The sequence below is a fragment of the Lithobates pipiens genome, unplaced genomic scaffold (assembly GCF_037356315.1).
Source record: "Lithobates pipiens isolate NorthernLeopardFrog02 unplaced genomic scaffold, aLitPip1_a1.2 Scaffold_1, whole genome shotgun sequence".
NCBI classification, from domain to species: domain Eukaryota; kingdom Metazoa; phylum Chordata; class Amphibia; order Anura; family Ranidae; genus Lithobates; species Lithobates pipiens.
In genome coordinates this window covers 107,273,543-107,299,240 of record NW_027507685.1, presented here as the reverse complement: position 1 = coordinate 107,299,240, position 25,698 = coordinate 107,273,543, and the positions used below count along the sequence as shown (strand labels likewise).

The 25,698-nt window shown below is 48.1% G+C and overlaps 1 protein-coding gene across 5 annotated transcripts in view; it reads right to left on the bottom strand.

Moving 5' to 3' along the window:
- TTC16 (tetratricopeptide repeat domain 16) overlaps window positions 1-25,698 on the bottom strand; it is a 121,057-nt gene that overhangs the window by 74,539 nt on the left and 20,820 nt on the right. Inside the window, exons 1-7 of one of the 5 annotated variants that reach the window (XM_077471345.1) lie at window positions 24,755-25,526; window positions 14,404-14,742; window positions 14,272-14,370; window positions 12,322-12,491; window positions 10,215-10,305; window positions 5,362-5,505; window positions 1,724-1,824 (exon numbers count right to left, since the gene is read on the bottom strand). In XM_077471345.1, coding sequence (XP_077327471.1) covers window positions 1,724-1,824; window positions 5,362-5,505; window positions 10,215-10,305; window positions 12,322-12,491; window positions 14,272-14,313 — 548 coding nt within the window. In that variant the 5' untranslated portion in view covers window positions 14,314-14,370; window positions 14,404-14,742; window positions 24,755-25,526. Of the gene's footprint in view, window positions 1-1,723; window positions 1,825-5,361; window positions 5,506-10,214; window positions 10,306-12,321; window positions 12,492-14,271; window positions 14,743-24,754; window positions 25,528-25,698 lie in introns of those variants that run through there. The other 4 variants (XR_013270643.1, XM_077471545.1, XM_077471393.1 and 1 more) reach the window with 4 other exon arrangements.

Here is a 25,698-nt window from a genome sequence, read left to right as displayed (position 1 = left end):
CGGCGTCAGCCCTGCCCCACTGTCTTTTGCTAAACTCCTGGATCCCACCCACTCACCTCATTTGTACAACATAGACACAAATTATTCTGAATCCCAAGATAGAAATTAGGAGGGCTTCGTAGACTCCTTTGAGATAACACAGGACAGGAAACAATCACTTCCTTGTTAGGGATTAGATACGCTTTAAAGTGGATCTTCACCTCCCCCCTTTTTTTTTCCGTTTAACCCCTACCAACCTTGTTGTGGGTTCTATGCAGTTCATATACTCCCCCCACCCCCCCGTCAGTGGATCTAGCCTTGTCTTTCCAAGATCCTCTGCAGCTGCCACTTGGGTCCCGAGCCACACCATGTTGTTGTGTGACGTCATTGGGAGGCTGTCAGCTCTTCCTGATTCAGCCAATGGTCTTCCCGATGATGCGCTGCTAGGCCCGCCCCTTGCCTCCTTTGTGAATGAAGACTAGGCCTCCTGGGATCATGTGATGTACATGTCCCAGGAGGCACGGCAAGCATAGTGCATGCTATTCGCCTAGGCCTGTGGTGTAAAGGAGGCGGGACCAGGGCCAGTGCTATAACTAGGCAAACTAGGCAGCCGCCTAGGGCGCACTGCTTCCTAGGGCACCCGACCACTGGTGTTCCTATCTCTTCAGCAAGCAACAAAGTCTCAGTCATCAGCAGGCAGCCGCCGCTCCGTTCGCACATAGTGTCAGCGGCGGTGGCAGAGGACTGTGTCTTTGTCCTGACTCCCGAATGAATGGAAGCAAGCAAACATTCATTGATGGGCGCTGCTGGTGAGGCTGCATTTGATGGGCGCTGCTGGTGAGGCTGCATTTGATGGGCGCTGCTGGTGAGGCTGCATTTGATGGGCTCTGCTGGTGAGGCTGCATTTGATGGGCGCTGCTGGTGAGGCTGCATTTGATGGGCGCTGGTGTCGCAGCAGCGGTGGACTGTGTCTTTGTCCTGACTCCCGAATGAATGGAAGCAAACATTCATTGATGGGCGCTGGTGAGGCTGCATTTGATGGGCGCTGGTGAGGCTGCATTTGATGGGGGCTGGTGAGGCTGCATTTGATGGGGGCTGGTGAGGCTGCATTTGATGGGGGCTGGTGAGGCTGCATTTGATGGGGGCTGGTGAGGCTGCATTTGATGGGGGCTGGTGAGGCTGCATTTGATGGGGGCTGGTGAGGCTGCATTTGATGGGGGCTGGTGAGGCTGCATTTGATGGGGGCTGGTGAGGCTGCATTTGATGGGGGCTGGTGAGGCTGCATTTGATGGGGGCTGGTGAAGCTGCATTTGATGGGGGCTGGTGAAGCTGCATTTGATGGGGGCTGGTGAGGCTGCATTTGATGGGGGCTGGTGAAGCTGAATTTGATGGGGGCTGGTGAGGCTGCATTTGAAGGGCGCTGGTGAGGCTGCATTTGAAGGGCGCTGGTGAGGCTGCATTTGATGGGCGCTTTGTTAAAAAGGTGTGGTATACATAGGCAAGGCAAAGGGGGTGAAGTCAGGGGTGGAGCCAATGGGGAGGAGGCAAAAAGAGTTTTTGACTTGGGTGTCAAAAATCCTTGCACCAGCCCTGGGCGAACCCGAACCCTTTTCAGTTAAAAAAAAAAAAAAAAAAAAAAAAGAAGGAGTGATATTGATGTTGTGGAGAGGAGGGAATTTTGATTGGAAGGTGAAGATCCACTTTAAGTAACCTTTCCGTGTCCACACAATGCCCATTGTCTCACCTGTGCATGTGATAATGTCTGTTTTGTGGCTGGAGCTCCGCAGCTCGGGTGAAGCACTCCATGGCATCCATAGGACACATCTGCTCCAACAGGCTCTGTCCCTGCAGAGTGACGGCCACACCAGATCAGGGAGGAGGACACATAATTCCATTAATAAAATAATGCCACTACAAGTACCAGGAACACCGCACGTCATACAGACATGAAGAACAATCTACATGTGAAATGAGAGCATACAGGTGTCGGTGTGGAAATTTTACACAGAAAAGCTCCGAAGTAAAAGGAAAGAAGAGAAATTTTGACACGGAGATCCTTCACAAGTCCAGGGTCAGGCCAGGATCAAGGTGAGCCTTTTAGTCCTCAATCCTGAATGGCTGCCATGTAGGACCTCCTAAAGTCTTGTCTAACAAGGTAATAGAAAGAATTTGCACAACATATAAACAATTACAAGAAACATTCATTTCTATTGTTTTGGCACACCTTCTCCCCTTCACCGTGACCTGAACATGGCTTTAGAATATTATTCTAAATATATATACCAGGCTTTCTCAACCTTTTAACCCTAGAGGAACCCCAAAAATAATTTTCAAGTCTTGAGGAACCCTTACTAAAACCAATTCATCAATAGAACAATGCCCCTTATACTGGTGGTCAATAGGAAGAATGTTCCCCTTAAAGAATGCCACCCTTAACCACTTGGGATCCGCGCTATTGCCGAATGACGGCATTAGCGCGGACCTAGATTGCCGGGACTACGTCTATTGACGTCGTCCCGGTTACGAGCGGCCTGCGCGCCCCCTGAGGGGCGCGCGCGGCGCGCTCTGTGATCGGCGAGTCCGTGAGACTCGCCTGATCACCGATCCGTGTAAGGGGTCGATCCCGACCCCTTATCACGTGATCAGCTGTCAGCCAATGACAGCTGATCATGTGATAAAACGGAGCCGGTAATCGGCTAGTATTCCTCCTCGCGCTGACAGCGCGAGGAGAAAAAAAAAAAGCCGATCGCCGGCGGCCGTGTTCGGGACATCAGTCCCGATCACGGCCAGCAATTCAAGCGGACACCTGCCCCCTGCCAGTGCCCACCTGCCACCCGCAGTGCCATCCTGAAATAAAGTAAGTGCCCCCCTGTCAGTGCCACCCAGCAGTGCCCATAGTGCCCACAGTGCCACCCAGCAGTGCCCACAGTGCCACCCAGCAGTGCCCACAGTGCCACCCACAGTGCCACCCAGCAGTGCCACCCACAGTGCCACCCAAAATCTGCCTCAAAGGTGCTGCACCCCAGTGCCGCCCATCAGTGCCCAGCAGTGCCGCCCATCAGTGCCCAGCAGTGCCGCCCATCAGTGCCCAGCAGTGCCACCTATCAGAGCCACCTATCAGTGCCACCTATCAGTGCCCATCAGTCCCATCTATCTGTGGTACCTATCAGTGCCCATCCGTGCCACCCATCCGTGCCACTTATCCGTGCCACCCATCCGTGCCATCTTATCTGTGCCCATCGTTGCCCATCGGTGCCGCCTTATCTGTGCCTATTAGTGCCGCCTTAACTATGCCTATCAGTGCCCACCAGTGCAGCCTATCAGTGCCCACCAATGCAGCCCATCAGTGCCCACCAATGCAGCCCATCAGTGCCCACCAATGCAGCCCATCAGTGCCCACCAATGCAGCCTATCAGTGCCGCCTAATCAGCGCACTTCAATGAAGGAGAAAAATGACCCGTTTGCAAAATTTTATAACAAACTATTAAAACATGATTTTTTTTTTTTTTTTTTTTTGCATCTTTTTTTGTTTGTTTAGCAAAAAATAAAACTCCGAGCTGTAACTAAATACCACCAAAAGAAAGCTCTATTTGTGGGAAAAAAATGATAAAAATGTCATTTGGGTACAGTGTTGTATGACCGCGTAATTGTCACTCAAAGTGCATCAGCGCTGAAAGCTGAAAATTGGTCTGGGACTGAGGGGGGTTTAAGTGCCCAGTAAGCAAGTGGTTAAAGACCGCTAAACTTATATTTGGTGTCATGCTGCTACTCTCTACAGACTACACAAGAAGATTCCAGAAGAGAAACACTTGTTCTAATAACATATCATATGCAAAGTCATATTGCAAAGTAAGTTTGCTATAGCTTGAGCCTAAAATTAGCATATAAGCACTTATTACTAGACATGCGCACTGACAAAAAAATTTGTTCATTTTCGTTTCATTCGTTTTTTTGCTTTTTTCAGAAGTTCGGAAAATCGAAAATTCGGAAATTTCCACATTTAGATTTTTCGGAATTTCAAATTTCCGGATTTACAAAATTTAGAATTTTCGGATTTCTGAATTTCCGAATTTGGAATTTTTGGATTTCCGAATTTCTGGGATTTTAGAATTTCGGATTTTCGGAATTCCGAATTTTCGGAACTCCAAAATTTCGGATTTTCGGAATTCGGGAATGCAAACATTTGAAAGTCCAAAAATTTGAAAATCTGAAAAAAAGAAAGATTTGATTCGATTTGTACGAAACTAAATCGCACGTCTACTAAGCTCTGGTAAAAAAAAAATGAGTGCAACTGCATTTGCAAAGTGCACAGTCTATTTTCTTTTAGTATATCTGCCTCCTATTAATATTATTGTTATACAGGATTTATATGGTGCCAACCAGGGCCGGTGTTGTATCGAATACTGTCCCCCATCGGATAGTGTCCAGCCCTGTACTGCACTTGCGCAGTACGGAGGACAAGAAGACGCCGAAAGTCTCCGAAGATGAATGGCGCCTACGCACTGAGTCCAGGTTCAAGCCCCACCATCCAAGTGGACATCCGAGTTAGAAAAAATTACAGAGCGAAGAGAGGCCGTGCCCAAAGCGTGGCGAGCGAAGAGAGGCTGTGCCCGAAGCGTGGCGAGTGAAGCGAGCCCGTGAGGGGCCCTGTTACTAAGTGCTACCGTATGTCTACTTGGATGGTGGGACTTGAACCTGGACTTAGTGCACAGGCGCTGTTCATTTTCGGAGACTTTCGGAGTCTCCTTGTCCTGCGCGGGGGGGGACAGTTTTTGGCAGAAGACCGGGACAAGGGGTGTACAGGAGGGGGCAGCTGGCACAGTGGTTTATTGCAGGGATGGGGGGGGCACTCTGACCCTAACCCTAAGGGAAAGGGGGGTGCGCAGTTTAGAATTTTTTGCCCAGGGCGCTGGATGACCTTGTCCCGACACTGGAGCCAACAACTTGCTTTACAACATGAGGGCAGACCGTTCAGTTGCAATACAATGCAGGAGGAATCGGAGGGCCCCCAGCTCGTTAGAGCTTGCAATCTAGAGGGGAGGGTTAAGAGATACAAAAAGGTATAATAACTGGGGGTGGGGGGGGTGGGGTGAGCAGATGGAGAAAGTGGAAATACAGTAGTTAGGTGGAGGTGGGATAGACTTCTCTGAAGGGTGTTCAGGTGTCGACTAAAAGTGGACGGAGTAGGAGATATTTGGATGGATTGGGGTAGGGAGTTGCATAGAATGGGAGAGGCTCGGGGGAAGTCCTGGAGACGGAGTGACAAGGGAGCGGGAGGTCTTGGGAGGAATATAGTGTGCCAGTCCATCTATTGCCTGCTGAGATTGTACCACACAGATTCTCATACGATCCAGGTGGCCGGGAGGATACGTTCGCTCTCACCTGCAGGTAGTATGTGGTTGCCAGCAGCTCGATGTGCTCCCCTGGAGGGTCGGATCCAGAACAGGCTTTCTGAAGGTTGACAGCTGCAGACTGGAAGTCGCCGAGCTGGAGAAACGCTTCGGCTCGTTTGACATAGAGCTCCATCTGCAACACAAGTGTGTGTGTTATCACAAGGAGGCCATTATGGAAGAATACATTTATGGAGGGAAGTGACATGCTGTTGATGTGAACATCTCCCCCCCCCCCACTTTTTCCCTCTCTGACCATCCAAGAAAAAAGGCTTTAAGCACTTCCCATCTGCGCCAATTCTGGCACTTCGCCCCTACATTATAATTAGTTTTTTGTCTAGAAAATTACTCAGAACCCCCCAAACACATTATATTATATATATATATATATATATATATATATATATATATATTTTTTTTTTTTTTTTTAAGCAGAGACCCTAGGGAATAAAATGACAATCGTTGCAACTTTTTATGTCACACGGTATTTGTGCAACGATCTTTCGGACGCGTTTTTTTTGGGTAAAAAAAAACAAAACAAAAAGAACGGTTTCATGAATTAACCACATGCCGATATACGTCGGCAGATTGGCACGGACAAGCAAATGGGCGTACAGGTACGTCCCTTTAAATTTGCCGCCGTGCCATCACGAGTGCCGAGCGTCCCGCCATGAGTCGGGTTGCGATCGCCGTGGGCATGCTAGGGATCGTCCCACGGGAAGGAAGAATGGGGAGATGCTGATTTAAACAAGCATCTCCCCGTTCTGCCTAGTGACAGTGTCACTGATCTCTGCTCCTTGTGATCGGGAGCAGAGATCAGTGACGTGTCACACACAGCCACGCCCCCCCACAGCTAGAAACATGCCCCAGGACACACAACCCCAACAATGCCACCTAGTGGTTAACCCCTTCACTGCGTGTCATTTACACAGGAATCAGTGCATTTGTATAGCACTGATCGCTGTATAAATGACAATGGTCCCAAAAATGTGTCAAAAACGTCAGGTGTCCGCCATAATATCGCAGTCACAATAGAAAAAAAAAAAATGATCGCTGCCATTACTAGTAAAAAAAATTATTAATAAAAATACCATAAAACTATTCCCTATTTTGTAAACGCTATAATTTTGCACAAGCAAATCATGAATCGCTTATTGCAATTTTTTTTTTATAACAAAAATATGTAGAAGAATTAGACATGTGCACTGACTAAAAATTAGTTCATTTTCTTTCATTCGTTTTTTTTTGCATTTTTTTCGGAAATACGGAAAATCGAAAATTCGGGAATTTTCACATTTCGATTTTCCAAATTTCCAAATTTAGAATTTTCGGATTTTCGAATTTTCAGAATTATGAATTTTTGGGAATTCAAAGATTTGAAAGTCCAAAAATTTCAAAATCTGAAAAAAAAGAAAGAAAATAATTTAAGGAATAACTATTAAATTAACGAGTACAAATTTATCCAAAGTTACGAAATTATCTGAAATAACGAATGCCGCATCTAAACAAATGGAACGGAACAAATTAATAATAAATAATTAATAATAATAAAAAGTTTTTATTATTATTATTAGATCGTTGCGTTCCATTTGGTTAGATGTGGCATTCGTTATTTCAGATAATTCGTAACTTTGGATAAACTCGTATTCGTTATGTTCACTAACAGACAAAGTCGAAAGGGAATTCCAATACCTATAATTTAATAGTTATTATTTAGAATTAAACAGATTTTCGAATTCCAAAAATCCAAAATGCGGAAATTCGAAAATCCGAAATTCGAAAATTCTGAAATTCTGAAATCCGAAAATTCATAATTTCGCAAATTTTGAAATGCTGAAATTGAAAAATTCGGAAATTCGGAATTAACGAATTTGTCAAAATTTGTTAAAAAACTCGGAAGTAAACGAATTGAACATGTCTAAGAAGAATACGTATAGGCCTAAACTGAGGAAAAAAATTGTTTTTTTCATACATTTTTGGGAGATATTTATTATCGTAAAATTTTAAAAAAATAATGAGTTTTTTTCAAAATGTACTCTCTTTTTTTGTTTATAGTACAAAAAATAAAAACCGCAGGGGTGATCAAATACCACCAAAAAGAAAGCTCTATTTGGGGGAAAAAAAAACGTCAATTTTTTGTTTGGGAGCCACGTCTCATAGCTATGATTAAGCACTGTTTGTAGTGTGAAACGCGTAAGCTCTTTTGTCCGTTCTGCTGTGGCATGCATTTTTTATGACTTTTTTTTATAAAAGGCAAAAACTTTTTCGGAGTGCTGCTGTCCAGAACTTCTTCCGATTTTTGATCACTTTTTACAATGAATGTAAACATCCCTTGTAATAGAAATAGGGCATGACATGCCCTCTTTATGGAGAGATCTGGAGTCTATAAGACAGCCGCGTTCCAGGGCATTGTTTACTTCTGTTGGCCCCGGAGTGACGCCATAACGCCGCACCCCGCAACTCCACTTGCAAAGTGAACAGTCTATTTGCCTTTAGTAAATGAACCCCTGCTGAGTTAAGTGATGCAAAGAACTGGGGGCATCTTGTGGCAAGGAAGTGGTACTGCAGTGGACAACCCTGGATTGAAGGCGGCTATTGCAGCCATAACTGCTTTGTTTTTGTTTTTTTTAAACATTCATAGGTATGTAAAAAAAAAAAAAAAACTACTATAGCCCAGAGGTAGGACATTAACAGTACACATGGAGTCAATAAGAGAGGTGTATTATTGGGGTTTACATATATTTTATTCTCATCATAAATATATATATATATATATACTGTATGACACAAACCCATTTCAATGTACTATATACTGATCAGCCATAACATTCTGACCACTGAAAGGTGAAGTGAAGAACACTGATTATCTCATTACAATGGTACCTGAAAGTTGGTGGGATATATTGGGCAGCGAGTGAACATGTTGTTCCTGAAGTTTCTGTTTTGAAAGAAGAAAAAAAAGTATAAGTGTAAGGATTGGAGGGATTTTGACAAGGGGTAAATCGTAAGACGACGGGGTAAGAGTAACTCCAAAAATGAAGCTCTTGTGGGACGTTCCTGTTCTGCAGTGGTCAGGACCAACCAAAAGTGGTCTAAGGAAGAAAAACTGACCAACTGGTGATAGGGTGATGGATGGCCAAGGTTCATTAATGGAGGTGGGGGAGGGAAGGCTCGTTGATGGAGGTGGAGGAGGGAAGGCTCCTTGATGGAGGTGGAGGATGGAAGGCTCCTTGATGGAGGTGGAGGAGGGAAGGCTCCTTGATGGAGGTGGAGGAGGGAAGGCTCCTTGATGGAGGTGGAGGAGGGAAGGCTCCTTGATGGAGGTGGAGGAGGGAAGGCTCCTTGATGGAGGTGGAGGAGGGAAGGCTCCTTGATGGAGGTGGAGGAGGGAAGGCTCCTTGATGGAGGTGGAGGAGGGAAGGCTCCTTGATGGAGGTGGAGGAGGGAAGGCTCCTTGATGGAGGTGGAGGAGGGAAGGCTCCTTGATGGAGGTGGAGGAGGGAAGGCTCCTTGATGGAGGTGGAGGAGGGAAGGCTCCTTGATGGAGGTGGAGGAGGGAAGGCTCCTTGATGGAGGTGGAGGAGGGAAGGCTCGTTGATGGAGGTGGAGGAGGGAAGGCTCGTTGATGGAGGTGGAGGAGGGAAGGCTCGTTGATGGAGGTGGAGGAGGGAAGGCTCATTGATGGAGGTGGGGGAGGGAAGGCTCATTGATGGAGGTGGGGGAGGGAAGGTTCATTGATGGAGGTGGGGGAGGGAAGGCTCATTGATGGAGGTGGGGGAACGAAGGCTCATTGATGGAGGTGGGGGAAGGAAGGCTCATTGATGGAGGTGGGGGAAGGAAGGCTCATTGATGGAGGTGGGGGAGGGAAGGCTCATTGATGGAGGTGGGGGAGGGAAGGCTCATTGATGGAGGTGGGGGATGGAAGGTTCATTGATGGAGGTGGGGGAGGGAAGGTTCATTGATGGAGGTGGGGGGGCTCATTTATGAAGGTGGGGAGGGGGGGGGGGAGAGGCTGGTCTGTGTAGTCCGACCCAATAGAAGAGCCCCTGGAGCTCAAATTGCTGGAAATCTTAATACTGGTTCTGATAGAAAGGACACAGAGCATCGCAGTTTGTTGTGTATGGGGCGGTGTAGTCGCAGATTGGTTAGGGTGCTCAGGCTGACCCATCTCATAACTGGACCACGGAGCAATGGAAGAAGGTGGTCTGGTCTGATGAATCATGTTTTCTTTTCCATCATATGGATGGCCGGGTGCATAACTTACTGGTGGAAGAGATTGCAGCAGGGTGCAGTATGGGAAGAAGACAAGCTGGTGGAGACAGTGTGATGCTTTGGGCAATGTTCTTCTGGGAAAAACTTGGCTTCCTTCCATTCATGTAGATGTTTCTTTGGCACGTACCACCTATCTAAACATTGTTGGTATACCCCTTCATGGGAACGGTATTCCCTGATGGAAGTGGCCTCTTTCAGTGGGATAATGGACCCTGCCACAGTGCAAGAATGGTTTGAAAAAGACAACGATGAGTTGGAGATGTTGACTTGGCCTTCAAGTTCTCCAGATCTCAATCCAAATTGAGCATCTTGGAAAAACAAATCTGATCTATGGAGGCCCCATATTCCAACTTACAGGATCTGCTAGTGATGGCTTGATGTTCAGATACCACAGCGTGCCTTCAGAGGTCTAGTGAAGTCCATGCCCGGACGGGTCAGGAAAGGGAGACCTACTCAATGTTAGGTGGGTGGTCATAAAGTCATGATTGATGGGTATAGATTCTATACATAATATACACACACACCTCATAAAACACCTACAACGCCATAATAAAGCTTTAGAGCCATTTGTACCTTTTCCGGACACAGATTTATAGCTTTGGTGAATGAGATGACAGCTTTCTCCCATTCCCCCTGTGACAGGAAGTGCCGGCCTCGCTCGGAGCTGCAAGAATTGGATTAGAAAATGTCAGGATAACAGCCAGGCACCCGGCATTATAGGAGAACAGCAATGGCAGACTCCATGTTTTCTTACAGGTGACCTTTCAGATCATCTTATTGGTTAGTTCCAAGGAAGTTAAATTATAAGTATTGGTAGAACTTTTTTTTTTTTATTAAATATTGGATAGAGTGGAGAGGGATTAGAATCCCTGTCATTTATTTTTTATTGCTGTCTGTGTCCCAATTAGGGAGATTCGCCCCCCTCTATTTCACCATTATCACTAAACGTGAAAGAAAAAACTCCAAATTTTTGGTTGCCACCAGAACAGAAATCGAGCAGAAATCATTCAATGGGGACACTAGTTCTGGTGACAGTCACTTTGGAGGGATTTTATCTCACTTCCTGTTACAACTGTGGGAAAGGAAGTGAAGAGAAATCTCGCTAATGGGGATAAAAACTGACAGGGGTTATAACTCTCCCTCCATTTATCCAAATTGAAAAAAAAAAAAAAAAATGTTCTCTCAGTTCTATTATTTCTACTTATTACGTTTGTCCCCCATGTTTTGTCTCTTTAGCACAGGAAAAATACCTGTTGATCAGATAACCATTCAATGAGCTCCTTACTTCTTGTCTGATGCTGACAACACAATGAGGTTGATTTACTAAAGGAAAATATAGTGTGCATTGCATGTGCAGTTTCTTTAAATTAATGGTCTCTAAACTGCAGCCCTTTGCTTGCTTTTATATGGCCCTTTGGGCACTATTTAATTCACTGACACCAAGTATGGGGCACTATTCCTCCCACTGACACCAATGATGGGGCACTATTCCTCCCACTGGTACCAATGATGGGGCACTATTCCCCTCACTGGTACCAATGATGGGGCACTACACCCCTCACTGGTACCAATGATGGGGCACTATTCCCCCCACTGGTACCAATGATGGGGCACTACACCCCTCACTGGTACCAATGATGGGGCACTATTCCCCCCACTGGTACCAATGATGGGGCACTATTCCCCCCACTGGTACCAATGATGGGGCACTATTCCCCCCACTGATACCAATGATGGGGCACTATTCCCCCCACTGACACCAATGATGGGGCACTATTCCTCCCACTGACACCAATGATGGGGCACTATTTAATTCACTGACACCAATGATGGGGCACTATTTAATTCACTGACATCAAGTATGGTGCACTATTCCTCCCACTGACACCAATGATGGGGCACTATTCCCCCCACTGGTACCAATGATGGGGCACTATTCCCCCCCACTGATACCAATGATGGGGCACTATTCCCCCCCACTGGTACCAGTGATGGGGCACTATTCCTCCCACTGGTACCAGTGATGGGGCACTATTCCTCCCACTGACACCAACTATAGGGCACAATTCTTCCCAATGAAACCAAAAACAGGGTACAATTTCTCCCAATGACACCAACTATGGGACACTATTACTACCAATGATAGGGTATTGTTTTTCTCCAACTGATGACCACAGTTCGGACCTTCCCTAAAATCTGAAGGACAGTAACACGGCTCTTTGTTTAGAAAGTTCCCTGCTCTAGATCCTAGAAAATGGGGGGGGGGGGGAATTCCTATCATCCAAACATTGGCACGCAAAAATGCTGCTTTTTTTTTTTTTTTTAATTCTCCTTGCATGTGATTGGGTATTCTTTGCAAAGTGAAGCTTTTCCCCATTTACTAAGCTCTGGAGTGACTGCACTTGAAGAGCGCACCATCTATTTGCCTTTAGTAAATCAACCGCCCTGCCTGTACTGAAACCCCAGGTGGTGTTTTCAGGCCTGTCCAGTTCTCATCTGCTGGAGTACAGAACCCCTCCACTGCTCCTCACCCCCATAACATAGGGGGGCATTTTTCTGTAGTCCAGCAGGTCAGAACAGGCAGGACGGACAATGCTGGTCGGAACTGGAAAACACACACACCTGACAAGCAATGACTTCTTCCCCAGAAATACCTTTATTATCATCTATAGAAACTTACTGCTCCTCCATCCTCCCCTGTATAATCTCCTGGTAGGGATGGGACTGATGGGGTTTGATATCCAAGGCCAGAAATGCTCGGCTGGAGCCGAATATCCTTCTCTGAGATTTCTGACGCTCTTCTTGCAGCTTCTCCTCGCTGACCGCTGTGCAAAAGAGATGACTGGACATCTGCGGGAAGACAAGGAGACCTGAGTGGGTGGAGCTTAGAGAACACCAATCACAATGAGACTTTGGCGTGGTTGCCCCTTAGCTGTGATACGATCAGGGGGCGGGCACTGGGGAAGGATTATGCAAATACAAAAAAAATGTCTTGATGAGTGGATGTCAGTCTGGAGGAGTGGGTGTGTCCAGGCAGGCTGTATTTGCACCAAAATGCGCACATGTGATGCTGAGCCTCTATGATTGGAAGAGCTGTCATCCAATGAATGGAAGGGGTGGGACCAGGCACAGTCAGATGGGGAGGAAAGGGGCTAGATCAGCCCTCAAAATTTCCACTTGCCCGATCGCATAAGCAAGTGGAAATAAGAGGGCGAGTGTGGAGCAGGGACAGACTGAGCCGGGGGGTAGGGAGGCAACTGCTCCCTGGGCCACTCTCATGCCCTGTAAAAAAGGCCAGGAAACTGTCAGGAGGAGAGCCGGCCGGATCACACAGACAGAGGATCTCCTGCTGTGACTTGGATCTGAACCGCCGGCCACTGTCGAAGTCCTGCCTCCTGGATCAGCTCCTATGACAGACAGCACACTGGTCCAATGCTGGAAAACTGAACCAGTGTGCCATCTATCATAGGAGCCGGTCCAGGAGGCGGGACCTTGTTTGACAGCGGCCGGCGTTTCAGATCTAAGCTGTGTCACAACAGAAGATCCTCTCTCTGTTTGCTCCTCCCGATTCCTCCCCATGATCCCCATGCAGTGATAGGCTGCACTGATGAGCACTGATGAGGCAGCATTGATGGCCACTGATAAGGCAGCACTGATGGGCACCGTTAGGACACTGGTGAGGTGGCACTGATGGGTACTGATGAGCTTTATGCTAATATTGTTAAAATAATTGTTAATATTTATTTTTGTAACCCAATTCTGCATAAAACATTTAACACTGTAATTTAATGAAATAATTTATGAGGGAGTGTTTAGAGGCGGGAATTAGGGGAGGGGCAGGGTAGGGGTTGGGTGGGGCAACTGGTGGCGAGTAACTCTTAGCGTCTGGCTAGTAGCTCAGGACTTGAAATTTTGAGCTCTAGGCTAGATGATGCTGGACGTCCTGCAGCCAGGAAGTGAGGAGGGCCTCTCGCTGACCTGCTTGAGCTTCTAATGCACATGGTGGGAAGCTCGCAGTGTGCAGGGAAATCAGAGGAAGCCATTTCAGACCAGAAGATTAGCCGGTACAACCGTGCAAGACTGAAAAGGGACACTAAACAAACTCCTGGACACAAATACTTACCTCACCCGCCACCAGGAGCTGCACTCCGAAGTCTTCTATTGAACTTTTCTGCCATACTGACATACGTGCACCTTGAACCTTTACATTTCAAACACACAAGGTTTCCAATAACAAAAAACTGTTTACAGCGGTATTTAAGTGTAACTAAAAAGACAAAACTGTTTTTTTTTCCATTTTGGACAGGGTAAAGATAAGAGTCAGCCTCTCCATTTGTCCGGTTGACAAAAATTTAAAAACTTGGGTTGTCACCAGAACAGGAATAGAGGGGAAATCTTCCAATAGGGACACTAGTTCTGGGATTCCCTCACTTTGGAGGGATTTCCTCCTACTTCCTGTTTTGGCTATGGGACAGGAAATGAAGGAAAATCTCACCAATGGGGACACAGATAGCAAAAGGAGCCCAATTACTCGGATCAGAGGGTGACAACACTGAACAAGGAGCAATCATGGGATGACTGAATAAAAAAAAAGTCTAAATATTCCATCTGACTGACAAGTGACACTTACCTCTTCTGTTGCTGGAGAACGCTCTGCTGTCACCTCCTCCATTGCTGGAGACTTCACTGCTGTCACCTCCTCTGTTGCTGGAGAACTCTCTGCTGTCACCTCCTCTGTTGCTGGAGAACTCTCTGCTGTCACCTCCTCTGTTGCTGGAGAACTCTCTGCTGTCTCCTCCTCTGTTGCTGGGGATTCTCTCTGCTGTCACCTCCTCTCTGTGCTGGGGATTCTCTCTGCTGTCACCTCTCTGTGCTGGGGATCCTCTCTGCTGTCACCTCTTCTGTTGCTCGGGATCCTCTCTGCTGTCACCTCCTCTCTACTGTCACCTTGTCTGTTGCTGGGGATCCTCTCTGCTGTCATCTACTCTCTGTTGCTGGGGATCCTCTCTGGTGTCACCTCCTCTCTATTGCTGGGGATTGTCTCTGCTGTCATCTCCTCTCTATTGCTGGGGATTTTCTCTGCTGTCACATCATCCGTCACCTGTATAAAGTGATATCTGTATTCACTTATATTATTTGTAGCAATTGAGGAATATATTTAAATTAACATTTTTTTGCGCCCGGATTTCAACTTTATTGGTTAGCGTGGAACTAAACCCATTGATTTAACATTTTCCCAAAACAGTTACATGCTGTGAATGATGATAAGTTGCTTGTGCTCTCATCTGAACTGTTGTGCCAGCAAAGGGTTGGTGTTGTAACTGATCACATTTTTAGCACCATGGCAAGGGTAGATCAGACAGAGGCCAAGATGGCGGCTCCTTGGCTGTAAAGGAGGGGGGGGGGGTGGTAATGCCACTGGAAATATGGGGCTGAAAGACTCAGTTAGACTTACCGGTGACGGTATTTCTAAGAGCCTTTCAGGACAACCCCGGAGAGAGTGTAGCTCCACCTTGCAATCAGGAAACACATGCCCACTTTAAAAACACCTCCTCCTCCTCCATGGCTTCAGTTATTGTGGCCTTCCGACGCTGGAAAACAAAGCACAGAAAGCACAACACCATGGTAGAACTTAATACATTTACTAAGCATAACCTAGGGAGGGAAGTAACGGTTGTCCTGAAAGGCTCTTAGAAATACCGTCACCGGTAAGTCTAACTGAGTCTTTCTCAAATCGCCTTTCAGGACAACCCCGGAGAGGATAACCGAGAAACTTACCCTAGGGCGGGACTACTGCCTGCAGTACCTTCCTGCCGAAGGCCTGATCTGCTGCAGACAGTAGATCTAACCGGTAATGCCGGAGAAATGTCGAATAACTGGACCAAGTGGCAGCCTTGCAGATTTGTTCAGGCGTGGCACCGGCCCTTTCAGCCCAGGAAACTGCCGTGGATCTAGTAGAGTGGGCAGCAATACCTGAGGGAGGTATTTCTCCTTTTGCTTTATAGGCTTCTGTTATAGCCAACTTAAGCCACCTACCCAGCGTACTTTTAGAAGCTTTCTCCCCCTTGCGTGATCCAGAAAATATCACAAAGAGGGCGTTTGATTTTCTAAATTCTTTAGTAACTTTCAGAAACTGTAAAAGACATCTTCTCACATCCAATGTGTGAAAAACTTCCTCTCCTGCATTTACTGGGCTTGCAGAGAATGTAGGTAACACTATTTCCTGTGATCGATGGAAAGTTGAGGATACTTTCGGTAGGAATGCTGGATCCGTCCTCAGTACCACCCTGTCCTGATAAATTCTAAGGAAGGGTTCTGTAATAGCTAGAGCTTGGAGCTCGCTGACTCTCCTGGCCGAGGTGATGGCCACCAAAAAGATTGTTTTTAAAACCACCTTCTGCAAAGAAGCTTCCTGTAAGGGTTCAAACGGTGCTCCCGAGAGACCCTGTAAAACTGTAGACAAATCCCAACTGGGAAAGTCTTTAAGGGCTACTGGTCTATTTCGAGCAAGAGCCCTAAAAAATCTAGAAATTAAAGTTTCTTTAGATAAAGTCTTTTCAAAGAAAACTGATAAGGCAGCCACCTGAGTCTTCAGGGTACTGGCTGCGAGACCCTTCTCCATTCCTTCATGGAGAAACTCCAAGACTGACACAGTGCTCTTGACCTTGAGTTCTCTAGAACTGCACCAGGAGTTGAACTTTTTCCAGACCTTCATGTAAATTGCCTGTGTAACTGCCTTCCTACTGGACAGCAGGGTCTTTACTACTTTATCTGAGAGACCTTTAGCCTTTAACAGGTCCTCCTCAGAAACCAGGCGGTTAGCTGCAGGAGTTCCACTTCTGGATGACTTACTGTCCCCTGGGATAACAGATCTTTTCTGAGTGGTAACCTCCATGGGGGCTTCGAGGCTAGGTTTCGAAGACCCGCGAACCAGGGTCTTTTTGGCCAAAAAGGAGTGACTAGTATTAAGTCTGTCCTTTCTTCCCTGAATTTCCTCAGTACTAGTGGAATTAGAGGAAAGGGGGGAAAGGCATAGCACAGCTGGTAATGCCAGGGGTGAGCGAATGCATCCAACCCTATTGCTGCATCTCCTCGGTGAAGAGAAAAGAATCTGTCCACCTTTGAGTTCTGCTGGCTGGCAAAAAGGTCTACCTGAGGAACCCCCCAGGCCTCGGAGATCATCAGGAACACTTCCTGATTCAGACTCCATTCTGCCTCTAGCAATTTGCGCCTGCTTAGGAGGTCCGCAAACAAATTCTGAGAGCCCTTCAGATGCACTGCCGATAGTGAGGCTGTGTTCTGTTCTGCCCAGGCTAACAACAGATTGGCCAGCTCCATCAAGCTCCTGCTCCTGGTTCCCCCTTGCTTCATAATGTAGGTAACCGCTGTTGTGTTGTCTGACAACACCTGAACATGGTGGCCTCTCAAACTCTGCTGAAATGCCACTAAACCCAGAAAGATCGCCTTCAACTCCCTCCAGTTGGATGATCTTTGAGCTTCCTGTTTGGACCAGACCCCCTGAGATGTCTGACCATCCAGATGGGCTCCCCAGCCCCAGGCACTTGCGTCTGTAGTAAGGCGCTTGTCCACAGGAAAGGTCCACACCAGGCCCCTTGAGAGGTTTGCCTGGTCTCTCCACCACCAAAGAGCCCTTTTCGTCTTTGACGAAATTTTTAGCTGTTTTTCCAAAGGATCCTGATGGGACCAGCTTGACAGAACCTCCCTCTGAAGGGGTCTGGAATGGAACCTGGCCCACTGAACAGCCGGGATTGCTGCCGTAAGCAGGCCCAGAACTGCCATAGCCATCCTGACTGAGACTGTCTGGTTGCTCTGTATCCGCTGTACAGCTAGCTGTAACTTTTCCTGTTTTTCCAACGGCAGGAAAACTTTCTGGAGAATCGAATTTAATGTATACCCCAGAAATTTCATTTCCTGTGAGGGGGTCAGGATTGACTTCTCTAGGTTTAGAAGCCATCCCAGGCCCTCGAGGTGAGACTGGGCCCTCTGGAGATTGACTAGGACCTGCTCCCTGGAGTCTGCAAAAAACAAAAGGTCGTCCAGATAAGGAACAACTGGAATCCCCTTCAATTTCAGGGGTTCCAAAGCCTCTGCCATAATCTTCGTAAAGACCCTGGGAGAGGACGAGAGTCCGAACGGCAGAGCCCTGAATTGGAGGTGCCATACCGAACTCCCTACCTTCAATGCCAGGCGCAGGAACTGCTGCGATGCCTGATGAATTGGTATATGAAGGTAGGCATCCCTTAGGTCCAGGGATGCCATGAAGCATTCTGGGGTCAACAGCTTTGTGATGGAGAAAATTGTATCCATCCTGAAATGTTTGTACCGAATGAACCTGTTCAGGAATTTCAGATTCAGGATTAGACGGTACTTCCCTGAGGGTTTTTTCACCAGAAAAATATGTGAATAAAAACCCCCGCCCTGCTGGTTTACTGGGACTTGAATCAGAACCTCTTGCTGTATCAGCTCCTGTAACAACAGCTTCATTGCAGAGGCCTTCTCCTGATCCCTTGGCAATGTTGTCACATAAAACCTGCTCGGGGGTAGTTCTGAAAACTCCAACCTGTACCCCTGATCGACAACGCTCTTCACGAACAGATTTGGAGACAGCCTGTCCCATTGTTCGCGAAAAGCTGACAGTCTCCCCCCCACTGGGGAGATATTGTCACTTGTTCTTAGGGGACTGCTCTGGGGGAGATCTAAAGAGGACTCCACCCCTGCCTTTGCCCTTCTGTGAACCCCATCTGCTCTTGTGCTCCTGGTCTTTTTTATGGGACTGCTGAAAAGCACGAAAATTCTTTTTAGCAATCTGCTTTTTCTTAACTGGAAAAGCCTTCTTTTTATCGGCTGTTCTATCCAGCACAGACTCTAAATCAGGACCAAAGAGCAAGTCACCCGAGAAGGGAAGACCACACAGCTTGACCTTAGAGGCAGTGTCCCCAGACCATGTTTTCAGCCAAACTGCTCTCCTGGCTGAATTTACAAGAGCCGAAGACCTAGCGGCCAGTTTAACTGATTCTGCTGATGCATCCGCCATGTATTTGACTGCATTCAGGATCAGTGGAAAGGACTCTAAGAGATCCTTGCGGGGTGTCCCCGCCTCAATATGGCTCTTCAGCTTCTCTACCCAACATTCCAGATTCCTGGCCACCACCGTAGCTGCCATTGCTGGTTTTAGACTGACTGACGCAGCATCCCAAGCTTTTTTAAGGATGGAGTCAGCTTTTTTGTCCATTGGGTCTTTAAGGATCCCCATATCTTCAAAGGCTAGATCCGTTCGTCTGGATACCTGCGAGAAAGCTGCATCGACTCTGGGTTTCTTGTTCCAAACCTCTGAGTCCTTATCTTCGAAGGGAAACCTTCTTTTGAGAGCTTTAGAGAAGAAAGGGGCTTTTTCTGGGTCCTTCCACTCCTTTCTCACTGAGTCTGAGAGGACCCTGTGGACAGGAAAAACTCGCCGTTTTGTTTCGTCCAACCCCTGGTACATTTTGTCATGAACTGACAGTTGTACTTTTTCTTCCTGAATTTCTAGAGTAGTGTAGATTGCTTTTAAAATATCATCTACTTCCTCTAGTGATAGCTTGAATTTGGAACCCCTGCTATCTTCTTCCTCTTCCTCCTCCTCAGAATCCCTGAAGGAGATGAGAGTACTACCCCCTTCGTCTCCAGACTCTTCAGTTTCCACCTGTCTGGATGACGACGCCCTGGGGCTGGGCGGTAAGTTCTGAGGCTCGGTCTGTGCGGGAGGGTTTTGTATCAGGATGGACTTGACTGAACTCAAAGAGTTTGTCAGCTCTTTAACCGAAGAAAACAAATCCTTATATTGTTGAGATGTTTCCTCTTCCACCAATTCTCTGATACAATTTCTGCACATTGCCTTCTGCCATGAATCTCTGAGGGGGGTTTTGCAAGAAGGACATTTTCTCTGACCTGGTCTAGCTTTTCCTAGTGATTTTTCCTGAAACGACATACAGGTTTAATTCACTAAAAGCTCTCAACAACCAGTTGCTTAACACCAAGCCAGTGCAGAGACCCACCACCAAACAGACCTACTAGTGAGACCCCAGAACTAGGCTGCAAAAGGTCAGAGCGAAGTCCACCTCTGACCTGCAGCGACAGGCCCCCAAGAGGGGGGAACAAACAAAGACATACCCACAGTAAAGCAGAGGGTGCCAGTGCACCTTACGTACCTGGGCTGGACCGGTGCTGGGGGCGCCTGTCTCCGCCATAGCTGGCTTGCACTCTTCCATCGTTTGAGTGAGGCAGCTATTTTACAAACAGCTCTCATTTTAAATTTTCCCGGCCGCCGCGTCATCAAGGCCGGCCGGAAGCGGAAGCACACGGTCACCTGACCCGCCCCATGACCCCTGCGTTCCAGGCGCTGAACCACGGCGCCACGCCCCCTCAGAGCGCCCGCGCGTCACCGTGAACGACGCCGTCGCCGCCCGGGACCCGGCGCCGAAAACGGAGCCATGCCGCTGACCTGCAGCGGCCTCCGCCAGCAACAGAGCCCTCCCTGCGCTAACAAGCGGACACCGGGCACCCGACGCCGGCACTCCGAGGGTCCTTACTCCCGTGAGATGGCGGGACCAGGAGCTCCAGGAGTCCTCTCCCCGTGGAGATGCTGCTGGGGGTCAAAGAGAAACAACCTGCAACAAAAGGTAAGCCTTACTCCCCTGCAGAGAGTGTAGCTCTCCCTGGTTCAGGCACATGCTTCCTCCAAGGAGGAAACACAATAACTGAAGCCATGGAGGAGGAGGAGGTGTTTTTAAAGTGGGCATGTGTTTCCTGATTGCAAGGTGGAGCTACACTCTCTCCGGGGTTGTCCTGAAAGGCGATTTGAGAAAACTTGACTAACATGGGGGGGATTGGGGTGTCTAAAACTACACTCCCACTTGGACTGACCTGAAAACTGCACTGCCACCTGGGCAGAGCTGAAAACTGCACTGCCACCTGGGTGGAGCTGAATACTGCACTGCCGCCTGAGCGGAGCTGAATACTGCACTGCCCCCTGGGCGGAGCTGAATACTGCACTGCCCCCTGGGCGGAGCTGAATACTGCACTGCCCCCTGGGCGGAGCTGAATACTGCACTGCCGCCCGGGCGGAGCTGAATACTGCACTGCCGCCCGGGCGGAGCTGAATACTGCACTGCCGCCCGGGCGGAGCTGAATACTGCACTGCCGCCCGGGCGGAGCTGAATACTGCACTGCCGCCCGGGCGGAGCTGAATACTGCACTGCCGCCCGGGCGGAGCTGAATACTGCACTGCCGCCCGGGCGGAGCTGAATACTGCACTGCCGCCCGGGCGGAGCTGAATACTGCACTGCCGCCTGGGCGGAGCTGAATACTGCACTGCCGCCTGGGCGGAGCTGAATACTGCACTGCCGCCTGGGCGGGCCTGAAAACTGCACTGCCACTTGGGCGGGCATGAAAACTGCACTGCCACTTGGGAGGGCATGAAAACTGCACTGCCACTTGGGCGGGCATGAAAACTGCACTGCCACTTGGGCGGGCATGAAAACTGCACTGCCACTTGGCTCAGGGCTGGAAACTGCAGCCCCACTTGGGGCGGGGCTGGAAGGGAGGCCCGTAGACGTGGTGTATCTAGATAAAGGAAGGCCCATAGACGTGGTGTATCTAGATAAAGAAAGGCCCGTAGACGTGGTGTATCTAGATAAAGAAAGGCCCGTAGACGTGATGTATCTAGATAAAGAAAGGCCCATAGACGTGGTGTATCTAGATAAAGAAAGGCCCGTAGACGTGGTGTATCTAGATAAAGAAAGGCCCGTAGACGTGGTGTATCTAGATAAAGAAAGGCCCGTAGACGTGGTGTATCTAGATAAAGAAAGGCCCGTAGACGTGGTGTATCTAGATAAAGAAAGGCCCGTAGACGTGGTGTATCTAGATAAAGAAAGGCCCGTAGACGTGGTGTATCTAGATAAAGAAAGGCCCGTAGACGTGGTGTATCTAGATAAAGAAAGGCCCGTAGACGTGGTGTATCTAGATAAAGAAAGGCCCGTAGACGTGGTGTATCTAGATAAAGAAAGGCCCGTAGACGTGGTGTATCTAGATAAAGAAAGGCCCGTAGACATGGTGAATCTAGATAAAGAAAGGCCCATAGACGTGGTGTATCTAGATAAAGAAAGGCCCGTAGACGTGGTGTATCTAGATAAAGAAAGGCCCGTAGACGTGGTGTATCTAGATAAAGAAAGGCCCGTAGACGTGGTGTATCTAGATAAAGGAAGGCCCATAGACGTGGTGTATCTAGATCAGAGGTCTCAAACTGGCGGCCCTCCAGCTGTTGCAAAACTACAAGTCCCATCATGCCTCTGCCTGTGGGAGTCATGCTTGTAACTGTCAGCCTTGCAATGCCTCATGGGACTTGTAGTTTAGCAACAGCTGGAGGGCCGCCAGTTTGAGACCCCTGATCTAGATAAAGGAAGGCCCGTAGACGTGGTATATCTAGATAAAGGAAGGCCCATAGACGTGGTGTATCTAGATAAAGAAAGGCCCGTAGACATGGTGTATCTAGATAAAGAAAGGCCCATAGACATGGTGTATCTAGATAAAGAAAGGCCCATAGACATGGTGTATCTAGATAAAGAAAGGCCCATAGACGTGGTGTATCTAGGTAAAGGAAGGCTCGTAGACGTGGTGTATCTAGGTAAAGGAAGGCTCGTAGACGTGGTGTATCTAGGTAAAGGAAGGCTCGTAGACGTGGTGTATCTAGGTAAAGGAAGGCTCGTAGACGTGGTGTATCTAGGTAAAGGAAGGCTCGTAGACGTGGTGTATCTAGGTAAAGGAAGGCTCGTAGACGTGGTGTATCTAGGTAAAGGAAGGCTCGTAGAAGTGGTGTATCTAGGTAAAGGAAGGCTCGTAGACGTGATGTATCTAGGTAAAGGAAGGCTCGTAGACGTGGTGTATCTAGGTAAAGGAAGGCTCGTAGACGTGGTGTATCTAGGTAAAGAAAGGCTCGTAGACGTGGTGTATCTAGGTAAAGGAAGGCTCGTAGACGTGGTGTATCTAGGTAAAGGAAGGCTCGTAGACGTGGTGTATCTAGGTAAAGGAAGGCTCGTAGAAGTGGTGTATCTAGGTAAAGGAAGGCTCGTAGACGTGATGTATCTAGGTAAAGGAAGGCTCGTAGACGTGGTGTATCTAGGTAAAGGAAGGCTCGTAGACGTGGTGTATCTAGGTAAAGAAAGGCTCGTAGACGTGGTGTATCTAGGTAAAGGAAGGCTCGTAGACGTGGTGTATCTAGGTAAAGGAAGGCTCGTAGACGTGGTGTATCTAGGTAAAGGAAGGCTCGTAGACGTGGTGTATCTAGGTAAAGGAAGGCTCGTAGACGTGGTGTATCTAGGTAAAGGAAGGCTCGTAGACGTGGTGTATCTAGGTAAAGGAAGGCTCGTAGACGTGGTGTATCTAGGTAAAGGAAGGCTCGTAGACGTGGTGTATCTAGGTAAAGGAAGGCTCGTAAGACGTGGTGTATCTAGGTAAAGGAAGGCTCGTAGACGTGGTGTATCTAGGTAAAGGAAGGCTCGTAGACGTGGTGTATCTAGGTAAAGGAAGGCTCGTAGACGTGGTGTATCTGGATAAAGGAAGGTCCGTAGACGTGGTGTATCTGGATAAAGGAAGGTCCGTAGACGTGGTGTATCTAGGTAAAGGAAGGCTCGTAGACGTGGTGTATCTAGGTAAAGGAAGGCTCGTAGACGTGGTGTATCTAGGTAAAGGAAGGCTCGTAGACGTGGTGTATCTAGGTAAAGGAAGGCTCGTAGACGTGGTGTATCTAGGTAAAGGAAGGCTCGTAGACGTGGTGTATCTAGGTAAAGGAAGGCTCGTAGAAGTGGTGTATCTAGGTAAAGGAAGGCTCGTAGACGTGATGTATCTAGGTAAAGGAAGGCTCGTAGACGTGGTGTATCTAGGTAAAGGAAGGCTCGTAGACGTGGTGTATCTAGGTAAAGAAAGGCTCGTAGACGTGGTGTATCTAGGTAAAGGAAGGCTCGTAGACGTGGTGTATCTAGGTAAAGGAAGGCTCGTAGACGTGGTGTATCTAGGTAAAGGAAGGCTCGTAGACGTGGTGTATCTAGGTAAAGGAAGGCTCGTAGACGTGGTGTATCTAGGTAAAGGAAGGCTCGTAGACGTGGTGTATCTAGGTAAAGGAAGGCTCGTAGACGTGGTGTATCTAGGTAAAGGAAGGCTCGTAGACGTGGTGTATCTAGGTAAAGGAAGGCTCGTAAGACGTGGTGTATCTAGGTAAAGGAAGGCTCGTAGACGTGGTGTATCTAGGTAAAGGAAGGCTCGTAGACGTGGTGTATCTAGGTAAAGGAAGGCTCGTAGACGTGGTGTATCTGGATAAAGGAAGGTCCGTAGACGTGGTGTATCTGGATAAAGGAAGGTCCGTAGACGTGGTGTATCTGGATAAAGGAAGGTCCGTAGACGTGGTGTATCTGGATAAAGGAAGGTCCGTAGACGTGGTGTATCTGGATTTTCCAAAAGCATTTGACACAGTTCCCTATAAAAGTTTAAGGTAAAAGGTAAGGTCGGTTGGCATGGACCATAGGGTGAGGACATGGATTGAAAACTGACTACAAGGGCGAGTTTAGAGGGTGGTGATAAATGGGGAGTACTCTGAATGGTCGGGGTGGGAAGTGGGGTCCCCCAGGGTTCTGTGCTGGGACCAACCCTATTTAATTTGTTCATAAATGACCTGGAGGATGGGGTAAACAGCTCAGTCTCTGTATTTGCGGACGATACCAAGCTAAGCCGGGCAATATCTGCAGGATGTGGAAACCTTGCAGGAAGATCTGAACAAATGAATGGGCGGAGGGGCAACTACATGGCAAATGAGGTTCAATGTAGAATAATGGATTTGGGTGGCAAAAATATGAATGCAATCTATACACTGAGGGGAGAACCTCTGGGGGGGATCTAGGATGGAAAAGGACCTGGGGGTCCTAGTAGACGATAGGCTCAGCAAATGGCATGCAATGCCAAGCTGCTGCTAACAAAGCAAACTGAATATTGGCATTAAAAAGGGGATCAACTCCAGAGATAAAACGATAATTCTCCCGCTCTACAAGACTCTGGTCCGGCCACACCTGGAGTATGCTGTCTCCACACATCACACGGCTCCTCACATGATATCCGGTGACTCCTCTGATGTATCCAACTTCATCTCACTATCTCCATGTTGGTGAGAAAGTTACACTGTTGTCATGGAAACAAGTCCTGATTGTAAGGACCCTTAGTGGCTGTCCATCACTGTGCCTGTGTACACGAAAACCCTGGAAGGACCCCTAGGAGCTGTCTATTACTGTGCCTGTGTACACGGACACCCTGGAAGGACCCCTAGGAGCTGACTATTACTGTGCCTGTTTACATAGAAACCCTGGAAGGACCCTAGGAGCTGTCCTTCACTGTGCCCGTTTACACAGGCACCCTGGAAGGACCCCTAAGAGCTGTCCATCAATATGCCTGTTTACATAGACACCCTGGAAGGACCCCTAGGAGCTGACTATAACTGTGCCTGTTTGCACAGACACCCTGGAAGGACCCCTAGGAGCTGTCCATTACTGTGCCTGTTTACATGGACTCATAGGAGCTGGCTATCCCTCTGCCTGTTTACATAGACACCCTGGAAGGACCCCTAGGAACTGTCCATCAATGTGCCTGTTTACATAAAAACCCTGGAAGGACCCCTAGGAGCTGTCTATAACTGTGCCTGTTTGCACGGACACCCTGGAAGAACCCCCAGGAGCTGTCCATCACGGTGCCTGTTTCCACCCATCACACTTGCTCCTTTCATTCAGCCATGTATTGTATCACAGCTCAGTGTACGATGTACGGTGATCCGAGCACAGAGGCGTTTCTACAGAGCCGCATGGATGACGTCTGCCCGTAGCTCCTCCCCCACTTACTGGGCTCTTCCATTCCTGACACATAGGGGTGTCCATATTTACATTAGCGACGTTTTCCCTTCTTATAGCGCTGTGTGCCCTTTATTCTGTACAGAGGAGCTTCGTGTGATGGTAATAAAGGAGAT